Source organism: Phocoena sinus, chromosome 1, assembly GCF_008692025.1.
Source record: "Phocoena sinus isolate mPhoSin1 chromosome 1, mPhoSin1.pri, whole genome shotgun sequence".
NCBI lineage: Eukaryota > Metazoa > Chordata > Mammalia > Artiodactyla > Phocoenidae > Phocoena > Phocoena sinus.
Window position 1 is genome coordinate 84,802,886 of NC_045763.1, and position 13,901 is coordinate 84,816,786.

Below are 13,901 nucleotides of genomic sequence, written 5' to 3' on the forward strand. Positions count from 1 at the left end.
GTTATGCTTCCCAATCCTTTTCAATATGAAGAGAGCTTTGCACAGTTTTAGACTTGCCACGGCACTCTTAGAAGAGGGGAGGTCCAAGTTCCCATGCTATTTTTTTTTTTTTTTTTTTTTTTTTTTGCGGTACGCGTACCTCTCACTGTTGTGGCCTCTCCCGTTGCGGAGCACAGGCTCCGGATGCGCAGGCTCAGCGGCCATGGCTCACGGGCCCAGCCGCTCCGCAGCACGTGGGATCCTCCCGGGCCGGGGCACGAACCCGTGTCCCCTGCATCGGCAGGCAGACTCTCAACCAGTGCGCCACCACGGAAGCCCCCCATGCTCTTTGATAACTAAGAGGAAGGGGCACACCTGGCTAGTGGGGAGGGAGAGAGGCACAGGAATAAAGGTGATCCAGGAGGCAGTTCAAGGGTCCCCTGAATGTCATTCACCTCTGAGTGGGACCTAAGAAGGAAAAGAGGGTGGAGGCCGAGGAGGAGATATTTAACTGGCAGAGAAGGAAGACAGTGCAGCACTCTGGGGTCAGCTGGGGTCAGGAGCTGCTAACACTTGTCATGGTGTCTTCCAGTTCCTTACAATTCAGTTACTAATCAAAGACCTCCCTAAGCACCCACACACTGCTAAGCTCCCTGGCGGATAATAATACAGCCAGAAGACTGGTTTTGGCCCTTAAAGTGCTCATAATGTAAGTTGGGGAAGGAGAAAATGAATGGAAGTGAGATGACCAGTGACAGTGAAATGTTAAGTCTGAGGAGTTCACAGGTGGGAAAGATCTGGATGGACTGATAGTCCAAGACGCAGCTCAGAAGAAGCTTCCAGAAATTGAGGATATGAATTGTGTAACTGAGAAGCAGGCCCATGCCCACAAGCTCCTCCTTGAGAGGGGGCAGATTCAGAAGGATGTCATTGAACGGTGGCCCAGCAGGAGAGAGAACCTGACAGACTGCTTTTAGAAAGGCTGGAGTATGTGACGAAAACACAAGAGGGCCGAGAAGGAAAGGACAGAGAAGCAAATAATCCTTGGTTGTTTTCATGCCTGAAGGGGCTCACTGTGGCATGAAAATCAACATGAAAACAGTTAGACATACCACGTCATCCAAACTGGGCACTGTGCAGACATTCCTTGGCTTAAGTTTAAAAATATTTATTAACTCCTTGTTAGCCTCTCAATTTTTGGAAGAGAATATTGAACCTGGTGATAAAGGGGTGAGAAGGAACTAGGAACCTACCATGAAGGCCCCTTGTGTACATACTAGTTATATTCACCTAAGACTATGAAGTAGGTTTCATGGTCTCTGTTCTCCAGATGAGGAAAAGGAAGTTTATGGAGATCAAATAGGTCACTTAAGCTTGCCCAAATATTAGAATGGCAGACCTAGATTCTGAACCTTACTATACATGCTGCCCAAGCCCGTTTACTTTGTTTCATGTAGAGAGTACACACTTGGTTGCTCTTAGAGAGGAAAGAAATCTATGTTTCATTTGTAGTGTGGTCTAGAGCTGAGCCTGGAGCTGGGAGTGAGAAGAACTGGGTTTTTCATCCATGCTTTGCTGTTAGTTCTAAGACTCCAGACAAGGCATGCCCCCTCTTGGCTTTATTATCTAAACTTCATAAAGAGGATGTGGGATTAAATGATGGCTAAGGTATTATCTGTGTAAGTTTATGATTCTAAGAGTACAAGTGGATTCCCCACCAGGGAGTGACTTAATATGACTGTTCTAATAAAAAGAGGAGGGGGAATATGAGACCCACATTGATCGCTGTATACAGAAATCCACCGGGATATAAATAATCTAATAAATAGCTCTGCCACAAGAGCACTGGCAGCTCCAGGACTTTAAGGAGTAAGGGTTCAGGGGCGGCAGGTTTGTCTTGCCACTGTGAACAGTGAGCCCACCGCCTTCATGTGCATAGCCTGCATTTAGCCCCCCACGTGGATGAGGCCTACAAACCACCCTTTCGCAAGGCTACCACCCATTTTTGTTGCTGGGAAAGGCATGAAAGCTGAACACAAACATAATCCGCTCAGGGAACCTATATAAATGAAACAACCAGAGGTGAGAGAGCATGTACCCCAGACAGAGCAGTCACGACTCAGCTCTAGGTGATACCTGCCCTTCCAATTTTTCAAAAAGAGCCAGAAATATGGATTTTTGTGCAACATGAAATACCTGAAAAAACCATGTGGTACCAATGCCGACCAGCTATGTGAATAAGACAAAACATGTTTGTATCTACTTGTGATCCAAGGTCATCAATTTGCTTCAGAATTAGCTGATAAAAAAAGAGAACGCAGGAGGCCTAGTCTTAAATACTTTAAAAAGGGCTCACTGAAGTAGACAAAGAAAAGGCATTGAGAAAGACCTTAGCCATTTTATTTGAATAAAGTCTATCAGTAATGCATAAGCTCTTACAGATCTAACTCTGATAATGCTTACTACTTTTGTCAATACCCATCTGTTTCCTATAGTCAGTAGTAAGAGAGCCCTTAAAACAAAGGTCAGTGTGCTAATTCAGGGACAAAAACTGGGAGACTTATGAAAACTTAAAATTTAGTTCTATCCGGGACTTCCCTGGTGGTCCAGTGGTTAGGACTCCAATGCAGGGGGCACGGGTTCGATCCCTGGTCAGGGAACTAAGATCCCACATGCTGCATAGCACAGCCAAAAAAAAAAAAAAAGTTCTATCTCCTAAGAGACCTAAGGGAAGAAGAATTTCTGCAGAAGTTGATCAAGGCAGCTGGAGAAAAGTGGAAGATAATGGGCCAAACCCTGGGGCCATCAACATGAATCCCAATGGGAGGGCAGAGGTGTGTGTGAGAAAGAGGAAGAAAGAGAAAGAAAGGTCAAAGTACGAAAAGAGACAGAAGAGAGAACGCTGCCGTATAGGGCGGGACAGTAGAAGGATAGCCAAGCTTTCGAATGCGTGTGTATGGGTGACAGGTGTTCCTTAAATAAACTATGAGGAACCCCAGAAATACTCTCAGAGCTAAGTCATCATCATAATTTAAAAAATGTGTTTTGGGCATCCACTATATCTAAGATATTATGAGGTGCAGGAGCTCCAACCAGCGCCAGTCATTCAGACACCAGGTGAGCAGGAGTTAGTGGTTTTGAATGGTAGGGAATCAATCACCTTCCCGGCAGAGGGAGTGGCCTGTTCAAAAGCAAGTGGATCTGACATCTGTGCTCTGCCTACTGTGCCTTCCTATTATTCCCGTTTGATTGGAGGAGAGGCTAAGCTCAGACAGGCTAAGTGATTAGCTTCGAGTCACATGCCTAATTATTCACAAAGCTGAGAGTAAAACCAAAAACATCCTGATTCCCAGTATGGCATATTTCCTCCTCTACCACGATCAAGGTATAGTGGATGCAAGCCAGAGAAAACAATAATGTGGAAACTTTCAGAAAAAAAATGTAAAGCAAATACTCAAAATGAATTCTTGATGAAACCTATGTAACAAAAATGAGGAACTCTTCTTCGTGACCTGAAGACTGGAAGTTTGCGCCACACACAAGCCTCACCTAGTTCCCACAGAGGGAGGGAAATCCATACTCCCACCCACTCCCAGCCTCGACCCCACCCCAATTCTCTTCTCCCTTCGTATTGAGCAGGGAGGGATTTTTTTTCTCCCTGTGTGACTTCACAGAGGTGAATCATGGCTCCTTGAAAAGCTGAAACAGGAAAGTTGGCTTGGGAATAATAAAACAGCAACAGACTAAGTCCCCTGAGCTGTGGGCACTGCCTCCACTAATGAGACTTATCTACAAAATACTGTATTGTGTAAGCAAATCTTTTGAAAAATAGCATCTGGAGCTTTGAAGATGTGGACACAACTGATTTGAGCATGACACACCTGTCTTGAGAGAAAAGTAATTATTTAGGCCATAAGCGCAAACCTGTTTTCACAAACTGTCAGCTATAAACATTTTTTAAAAACTGCTTTGTCAAAGATATGTATAAATGGCTTAAGTATGATTCCAGGAAGACCAAGAATGCAAGACGGTATTCTGCTAACAAATGGAATTTGCTGCCCTTTGCAATTCTACAGCTGATCCCACTGCAGATTTCATTCTTTACGGCAGAATATGGAGATTTTGACATCATATACATACGAAACTTATGAATCTGCTGTTCACATTTCTTAAGAGGCATGATCAGTCATGACATGTTCTTTCTGTAATTCAAAGGTCTTATCAGCAGGGAATGTTTTGCTATTTTTAAGAGAGCTCTCAAGCTCTCTAACCTGTTTCTAATTGGACCATTTTCATTCCTCTAAACAATAATGCTAAAATCTCTTTTTCTGTAAGCTGCAACAATGTTTGAAATTTGTAAGGTGTTTATTCCTTCCTTTAGTAAATCTAGAGTAATCACAGTTTCCTCATCCCTGATTATAAGGTCCTTTTGAATATTTTTATAATTATTTGTCCATGAGTCTTAGAGAAAATCAGAGTCTGCCCTTTTTATCCTGTGGCAAGGATCCATGGAAGATGAGAAGCACCTGACTTACATCTCCTATAGAATGCTGTCCTGGTGTAAGTGGAATCTCAAATCTCATGCTCCATGTAGAGAAGTGATAAGCTTTCTGGAGCTGATTGAATTTCCAATATGTTTAGCACTAGAAAAAGAAATCCTTGACCAGGAGGCTTCGCTGTATTCACGCTACAAAAAGTAAGAATTATACCAGGAGGCCAGGAGAAAAAGAAATCACCAAAATACAAACTACCAAAGAGGAAATGCCAGCCTAAAAAGGTAAGTTTTACCCAATGATTCGTGGGGAGGGAAATGAGAAATTTAAAAGACAGACTATGAAGAAGATGGCATTTAGTCTCCAGAGGCTGTTAGAAAACACTGACTAGGTTTCAGTCTTCTTTTTAAAATAAAGTAAAAAGGGGATTCCCTGGTGGCGCAGTGGTTGAGAGTCCGCCTGCTGATGCAGGGGACACGGGTTCGTGCCCTGGTCCGGAAAGATCCCACATGCCGTGGAGCGGCTGGGCCCGTGAGCCATGGCCACTGAGCCTGCGCGCCTGGAGCCTGTGCTCCGCAACGGGAGAGGCCACAACAGTGAGAGGCCTGCGTACCCCCCAAAAGAATAAATAAATAAAATAAAGTAAAAAACTCTAAGTGGTTTCATGATACTCAGGCATTAAAGTAAAGCAACTATTGATGAAAATGTTTTGGAATCTAATACAGGTGGTGTCCAACACCGTGAATGTACTACATGCTACTGAACTGTACACTTTAAAATGGTTAATTTTATGTTATGTGAATTTCATCTCAATAAAAAAAGTAAACCAACTGTATTCTGCTTGAGATGAAAGAGAAATTTTTGCCATTTCCTTTTGATTGCTTCGACAAAGACAATATTTAACACTTCAGAAACGTGCTATCAAGAAAATCCTTAGATGAATTCCAGGGATTAATTCAGTCGGTGCAAAGGTTAGCCAAGGAGCAGTTATGCAATGCTTTTTCCCCTATTCTATTTTTTCCACCCCCTTAAAAGTGCTAAGCAGTCATCACTAAGTTTTAATAGCTTCTCTCTTTCCTTCCTATAGTCCTCCTACCCAACTTCTCTCCTTCAATATTTATTGAAATCCTACATGCCCCCGAGCACTTTAATAAGTGCTAGGATTGCCAAGATGAGTAACACATCTTACCTTTCCTCAAGGAGTTCACAGTCTGCATTCAAATTTCAAAAACTCCCCAAGCAAATGCCTCTAGTGTTTTCCAATTAAATAAGAAACTGCCTGCATTTCCTCTTATATATACACATATATAAAATATTATATATTATCATGCTAAGTATTTCTCATGTCCAATTTTCTTGAATATTTTGCTCATAATGGGTGCTGAATTTTGTCAGACTTGTTAAGTATCTGTTAATATAGCTATATGACCTTTTTTTCCTACACTTATTAATATGGCATATGATGTGAATGGATTAACTAACATTAAAACAACCTCATATTCCTGCAATAAACTCCACTTGATTATGGTGTATTATTTTCTTTAATGTGGTGTTAGATTCTGTATGCAAATATTTTACTTAGTGATTTTGAATTGACATTTATGAGTTATATTTCTCTGCAATTTTCTTTCTTTATATTGTTTTTTAAATCTGGCTTAGGCTTCTGATTTATTATTTTATTCTTTACTGTCAGGTTTATCAATTATTTTCAGTATCTTTTAATGTCCATCTATTGCCCGTACAACAATAAGCTTTTTCATTTCTCTCTTTCCTTTTCTTTCTCTCTCATATTTCAGTTGCATTATTTCAAATTTATCACAATACATAACCTTTGTGCATTAGCGTATCACCTTCATTCCACCTCTGTTTTATTCTTACGTGTACATTTATAGAATTTAAAATGTTGACCATCTGTCTTTTTGCTGAAGTCTTCCCAATCATCTTTTGGTTGGTTGATGTCATTCATTAGTAGTTTCCTTAGGAAAGGCTGATGAATGCAGAATTCCTTAAGTTTTTATGTGTTGAATATTGTTTTTTCAGTGCCTTGGTCTTTGAAGGACACTTTAGCTGAATATAAAATCACTGGTTTACACTTTCTCTCATTGAGTTTTGAAAAACATATTGTTCCTCTGCTTTTTAGATTGCTTTTAAAATGTCTGATGCCTCAGTCTAATTATTTTGCTTATGTAAATTATTTAATAATTATTAATCATTTAATGATTATTTAATTATTGAAGGCCTTGATGAGTTTATCTTCGTATTTGAAATCTAGTAGTGTCTTAGATTTGTCTAGGATGTGTCTTACACTTCCTAGACTTTATAAAATACTTCAGAGACTAGGTTTAAAAATTATCAATCTATTTGTAAAATTAACATAATCTTGACATGTTAATTTTAAATAAAAATAGTAAGCAAACAAAAAACTCCCCAAGCTACTTCTTCCACACCAACTCGAGTTCCAGACATCTCCAAATCTTTAATGACTCCACTTGACTCGGACTGCAGCAGCCCTTCTTAGCTCTCACAGTCCATACTCAATTATTTGTGCTCTGATTGTGCTCCTTTCTTTTCTTTTTTCCTTCGGACCAAAGGGAGATTTTTAAAATTCTAAACAAAAACAGCACTTTAGTGATTTTCAGATACTATAAAAATAGAGCTATGCTGATTCACATGAAACTTTAAAATAGGCACCGTAAGGCTGTGAAACCGGCTGCTTCTAGGAATCATTATTAAAATTGAAGATCATTTCAAAGATTTTCTTTCTCTTGATCCCACCCTCTGTTCTCACTTAGCCACTAGTGCCTCCATCATCTTTTTGTACAAGGCCAGGTCTCTCTGAGTTCATTGTCTCTGATTACATATCAGTCCTTTCTTGTAAAACAGCTTTGTTTCCATCATGCTTGCTTCCCTTATTCTTATCCTTTCACAACTGAATTTCTTTACCTTCAACTTTTATTTCTGTTTTCACTGTAGCCACATTGTTATTCTTAGGAAAACATACTAGCTTTCACCTTGAAAGGAAGAGGCCCCACCAGGCCCAGATCTCATATGTGCCTGTAATGGGCTGAAACAGTGACAACTCAGAGAGTGATGCAGGCAAAGCGAAACAAGAGAAAAACGGTAGGCAAAGCCACACTGGCTTCTGCGGAGAGGAAAAACGTAATGTTTGCCAAGTGGAAAAAGGATCAACTCGGAAAAGAAAGAAAAATCATTTTCAAGCTTCAGAGAGTTCCCCCAAAGTGGAGAAAAAGAAAAATAATTCAAAGCCATCTCTAACTGATCCTATACAGCCTAATTTTGACACAGATTTTGTTCTAAGGTCATTCAAAATGTGAAACAGAAACCATAACATTTAAATTAAATACCTCATTTGTGGATGGAAGTAGCTACAGGTTGTCACCCAGCCAATGTATCAGTGGCACAGCTGGTAATTTCACCATGCAGCTGGGAAATGCAGTTTGTCAGTCATAAGAAACCAGATATGTGGGAGGATTTTCACATAAAATCACTCCTCACGGTGGACTCTGACCTTCGTCAGACTCGCTAAATGAACGTACAATACAGAGCTGGTTCTTCTGTATCTTTATGAAAGCTGCTAAATTTACAGTACATGTAAGGAGGGGAAATACAAACTGGGAAAAAGTAACACTTGGTATTATTTTAATGTGTTACAGAGGACTGGTCAACAGAGGAACAGGAACTGAACAAGCTTAAACAAATGGCTCCCAAGTATGATTTCATTAATCTTGGAAAACAAGAAGCAGTAGATGATTGCGATCTAACTGTTTCTTATTTGACTTGGCTTGAAAAATCTTATTCTCACTTAACTCCATTTATAGATAGGCATCTTGGGCCGGCTGACCTTTTCTTTGTCTAGCTAAGTTTCCTTTGAACGTGCTATAAAGGTTTTGATCACCAAAAAATATAATACCAGATGAAGGTCATTACATAAAGAGAATCAAACCAACAGCAATTAAGGGGAAAAACAAAGTTCCTGTAAGGGTTCTCACATATCAACAAGAAGTTAATTGACTCTTCTTAATGTTTGAAACACATGTCAATCAACAGGGCAATAAAAATTTTATATACTATGCAAACAGTGGTAATCCCAGTTCCATCCAGTTGTGGCTCACCACAGAAAATACCTAATTAAAAGAAAAAATCATAGTATCCCATTTATGGACAACAACCCATTTTCCATGTCATCAACTTGCTACTGCTATGAACTTAGGCATTTCACAGCTCAAACTGGATACAGAACATGGAAAAAAATGACTAAGTAAAATAGTGGCTTTCTTTCATACAAAGCACGAGTGTACATGTAATAAATACATCTAAATTTGTCATAGTGAATTAAATCAGCTTCAGCTTCAGGCAAAAAGGCAGAGTATTAGGATGAAATGGTCCATTTCTTTCCAGTTTGTTATACATGTAGAATCTGAAATTTATTTTTTTACTTGATTAAAAATTAAATTAGGTTTCATTTTTACACGCAGAGTTCTTTCTTTGGGTATTTCATTTAACAACAGCCAGGTTGGAAGGAAGCCAGTAATCAAACACTTCAGACTTGGGAAACGCTTCTGGTTTTTCAGACTCTTAATAAAGCCTGAGAAGAATACCAGTTTAGGGAGCGGGTGTCTTTGTTTTGGGGATGACTCACATCATTCAGTATTCATTCATTTATTTTTAAGTCATTCCACAAATATGTGGAAGGCGCTTTTCTAGGAAGGGACCATGGGAAACACACAAATACATGGCCTTTACCCTCAAGAACTTTACAGATCTTTCCCCCTCAGCATAAGCATTCCTCTTACTTTAGTTTAATGATCAGCAACCTAACAAATTCAACGTTCTCTTCCTCACCTTGAAACAAACAAATTTCTTCTCAGGAATATATTTTCAAGAGAGTATGAGATCAGCCCACTTATTCAAAGAATGATTCAAAGACTCCTACTTTTAGGAGAAGCTAAAAAGACACAATAGAGAAGAAATATTTGGGTTTTGAGAGACAAAACAGTGAACTACAAGGACTACTTAAAATTCATATGACTGTGGGATCAATACGTACATTACACTAGGGGGAAAAGGGCACAGAACGAATTATGAAGGGCCAAGATCAATGAGACCATTTAGACATGGTTTTAGAAGGGCTAACGAAATGTTCCATGTCTCTCACAGTTATCTGTAGACCTATTAGATGGAAAATCAGCAAAGATATAGAAGGGCTCAGTAACATCATTCAGCAACAGGATCTAATGGGCAATTAAAGAACACACCACACAGCAGAGTACACGTTCTTTTTAAGCACCCATGGACAATATATTCACCAAGACAGACTGTATCCTGGATCATAAAACATTATCTTAACAGGGCTTCCCTGGTAGCGCAGTGGCTGAGAGTCCGCCTGCCGATGCAGGGGACACGGGTTTGTGCCCCGGTCCGGGAGGATCCCACATGCCGCGGAGCGGCTGGGCCCGTGAGCCATGGCCGCTTAGCGTTCACGTCCGGAGCCTGTGCTCGCAACGGGAGAGGCCACAACAGTGAGAGCCCGCATACCACAACAGCCCGCATACCACAAAAAACAAACAAACAAACAAAAAACTTTACCTTAACATATATAAAGAAAAGAGTATGTTCTCTGACCATAATGGAATCAAACTAGAAATCAATAACAAAAAGATAATAGGAAAAAATCTCCAAATACTTAGAAATTAAAGCACTCTAAATAATCCATGGGTCAAAGAAGAAGTATCAAAGGATATAAAAAACACTTAGAACCAAATGAAAATATAACATACCTACATTTGTAGGGTGATGCTATAGCAGTGATGAAACAGAAATTTATAATACTAAATGCTTACATTAGAAAAGAGGAAAGGTCTTCAATCAATAATCTAAGCCCCTACCTTAAGAAACTAGAAAAAGAAGGGCAAAATGAACCCAAAGCAACCACAAGAAAGGAAATAGTAAAGATAAGAGAAAATAAATGAAACAAAAAGCTGACTGTTTGAAAACATCAATAAAATTGGTAAGTCTCTAGCAAGACTGACAAATATAAAAAGAGAGAAATCAGAACTTGCCAATATCAAGAATGAAACCAAGGCTATAAGCACAGATCCTAAAGCTGTAAAAGAGGACAATTGGGAACATTACAATTCTGTGCACATAAACTTGACAATTTAGATGAAATGGAATAATTCCTTGAAAACCACAAACTACTAAAATTCACCCAATATGAGACAGAGAATCTGAATAATCCTATGTCTATTAAAGAAATATAATCTGTAGCTAAACACTTCTGAAAAAGAAATCTCCAGGACTAGATGGTTTCACTGGAGAATTTGACCGAACATTTAAAAAAGCATTAAAATAAATTCTAAACAGTCTCTTCCAGAAAACAAAGAGGGTGAGTCATTTTATAAGGCCAGTTTAATTTCAATACCAAAATCAGACAAAAATAGTACAAAACAAAAAGCCAAAGACAAATATCCCTCATGAATATCATCATAAAAATTTGCACAAATTATTAGCAAATGAAATCCATATAAAAATGTTTAAACAACATGATCAGGTGGGATTTATTCAGGGAATGCAAGCCTGTTTCAATATTTGAAAATCACTCAATGTAATGTACTGTATCAATAGCTAACAAAAAATTATGATTGTGTCAATCAATGCAAAAAAAACTTATAACAAAGTTCATTTTGTCATTAATACATTAATTTTTCTATTGTCATTAATAAAAACATTCTCAGTAAATTAGGAATAGAGGTTGTAATGGTTAATTTTATGTGTCAACTTGACTGGACCATGGGTGCCCAGACATTTGGTGAAACATATGTCTGTGAGGGTATTTTGGGGTAAGATTAACATTTGAATCAGTAGACTGAGTAAAGCACATTGTCCTCCCTAATGTGGACGGTCCTCATCCAATCAACCGAACACTTGAATAGAACAAAAAGGCTGAGTAAAATCCTATCCCATTGATTTTGGTTCAGTTTTTCTGGAGAACCTGACTAATAGAGAAGGGAAAGTTCTTCAATTTGACAAAGAGCATCTATAAAAAACCTACAGTTGACATCATACTTAGTGGTAAAAGAATGAAAGCTTTTTCCCTAAAATTGGAAAAGAGACAAATTGTCTGCTCTCATCATTCATATTAAACATAACACTAGAAGTCCTAGCCAGTGCAATAAGGTAAGAAAAGGAAACAAATTATATACTGGTTGGAAGAGAAGAAATAAAATTTTTTCTATTTGCAGGACATATGATTGTCTAGAAAATCTATTTAAAAAAGCAAGATCTCAGGATATGAGATAAACAAAGCTCAATAGTATTTTGATATGTTAGCAACAAACATGTAGAAACCAAAATTAAAAACACAATACCATTTATAACTTACAATTATTCCAAAAAAGTAAACTACCAAGATATTAATTTAAAAAACATGTACATGATCTTGATGCTGAAAATTACAAAACTTGGATAAACAAAATAAAAGGAGATCTAAATAAATGGAGAAGCATACCATGTCCATTGATTGGAAGACTCAATATAGTAAAGATGTCAATTTCCCCAAAACTGATTTATACATATAATGCAAGTCTTATCAAAATCCCAGCAGAATTCTGTTGTATACATAGACAAACTTATTCTACACTTTTTATGGAAAGGCAAAGGAACTAGAATATCTAAGGCAATTTTGAAAAAGAAAAACAAAGTGGGAGAAATCACTCTACCAGAAGTTAAGATTTACTATATACAGCTATAGCAAACACAGCAATGTGCTATTAGCAGAGGAAAAGACTCAGAGATGAATGCAACGGAGGTTCCAGGAATAGATAAATACACCCAACTAATAACTTCTTTTTTTAAAAAAAAAGAATTACAACTGATTTTTAACGAAGGGAAAAAGCAATTCAGTGGAGGAAGGAAAGGTTTGTTTATTTGTTTTTAGCACACTATGCTGGGCATCCATAGGCAAAATGAGCCTTCATCTAAACCTCACACCTGATATAAAAATTGATTCAAAATGACTCATACATTTAAATGTAAAACATAAAACTATAAAACTATTATGAGAAAACATGAGGAAATCTTTGGGATCTAGGACTAGATGAAGAGTTGTTAGATGTGACAACAAAAGTACGATTCATGAAAGAAAATTTGATAATTAGACCTCATCAAAAGTAAAAATCTTTGTTTTGTGAAAAACGCCGTTAGGAAGATGAAAAGACAAGCCATGAACTGAGAGAAAATATTTTTAAACCACATATTAGACAAAAGTCTTACATCTAAAATATACAAAGAACTCTCAAAACTCAAAAGTAAAACAAACCAATTAGAAAATGGGCAAAAGACATGAACAGACATTTCAGTGAAGAAGAGATATTAACGACAAATAAGTACATGACAAGATGTTCAACCTCATTAGCCATTAGGGAAATACAAATTAAAAACACAATGGTGTATCCCTACACATGTAAAAAACACTGATAATACCAAATGCTAGAGAGAATGCAGAGAAACTAGATCTCCCAGACATTGCTGGTGAGATGTAAAAATGGTATAGCCACTATGGAACATAGTTTGGCAGTTTCTTATAAAAGTAAACTTGAACTTTCTCAGACCCAGCAATCTAATTCTTGGGCATTTACCCAGATAAATAAAAACTTACGTCTATACAAAAACCCGTACATGTATGTTCACAGTAGTTTTATTCATAGCAGCAAAAAAGTGAAAACAATTCAAATGTCCCTCAATGTATGAATGGTTAAACAAACTGTAATACATCCATACAATGAAATCCTATTTAGCAATAAAAAGGAATTATTGATACATGTAAAAACCGAATGGATCTCAAGGGCATTATGCTCAGTGAAAAAAAGTCAATCTCAAAAAGTTCCATAGTGTGTGATTCCATTTATAGAACATTCTTGAAATGACAAACTATAGTGATGGAAAACAGATTAGTGGCTACCATGGAACAGGGACTGGGGATAGCACAGGGGAGTTCCTTTGCAGTGATGGAACAGTTATGTATCTTGATACATGGATAAAACAGCATAGAACTATACACAAACACAACCACACGTGAACACATATGAAATACAGTGAAAACTGAATAAGGTTTGTAGTCTAGTTGACAGAATTGTACTGATATCAATTTTCTGATTTTGATATTGCACTATGGTTATATAAGACCACCACTAGTGGAAGCTGGGTGAAGGGTACATGGAACGTTGTGTACTATTTCTTCAACTCCTTGGAATCTATAATTATTTCAAAATAAAAAATGCTAAAAAAATTGTGTTCAAATGCTTTTATTTTTATTTTTATTTTATTTATTTATTTTTGGCTGTGTTGGGTCTTCGTTGTGGTGCACGGGCTTCTCATTGCAGTGGCTTCTCTTGTTGCAGAGCACGGGCT

General features: G+C 37.9%; 1 protein-coding gene across 11 annotated transcripts in view; it reads right to left on the reverse strand.

Moving 5' to 3' along the window:
* Positions 1-13,901, reverse strand: part of ALG14 (ALG14 UDP-N-acetylglucosaminyltransferase subunit) — a 126,603-nt gene that overhangs the window by 64,764 nt on the left and 47,938 nt on the right. The window contains exon 5 of one of the 11 annotated variants that reach the window (XM_032613005.1): positions 6,545-7,050. The exons of the other annotated variants lie outside the window; for them this stretch is intronic. Within the exon in view, the coding sequence (XP_032468896.1) occupies positions 6,994-7,050 (57 nt within the window). The 3' untranslated portion in view covers positions 6,545-6,993. Of the gene's footprint in view, positions 1-6,544; positions 7,051-13,901 lie in introns of those variants that run through there. 11 annotated transcript variants of the gene reach the window in all.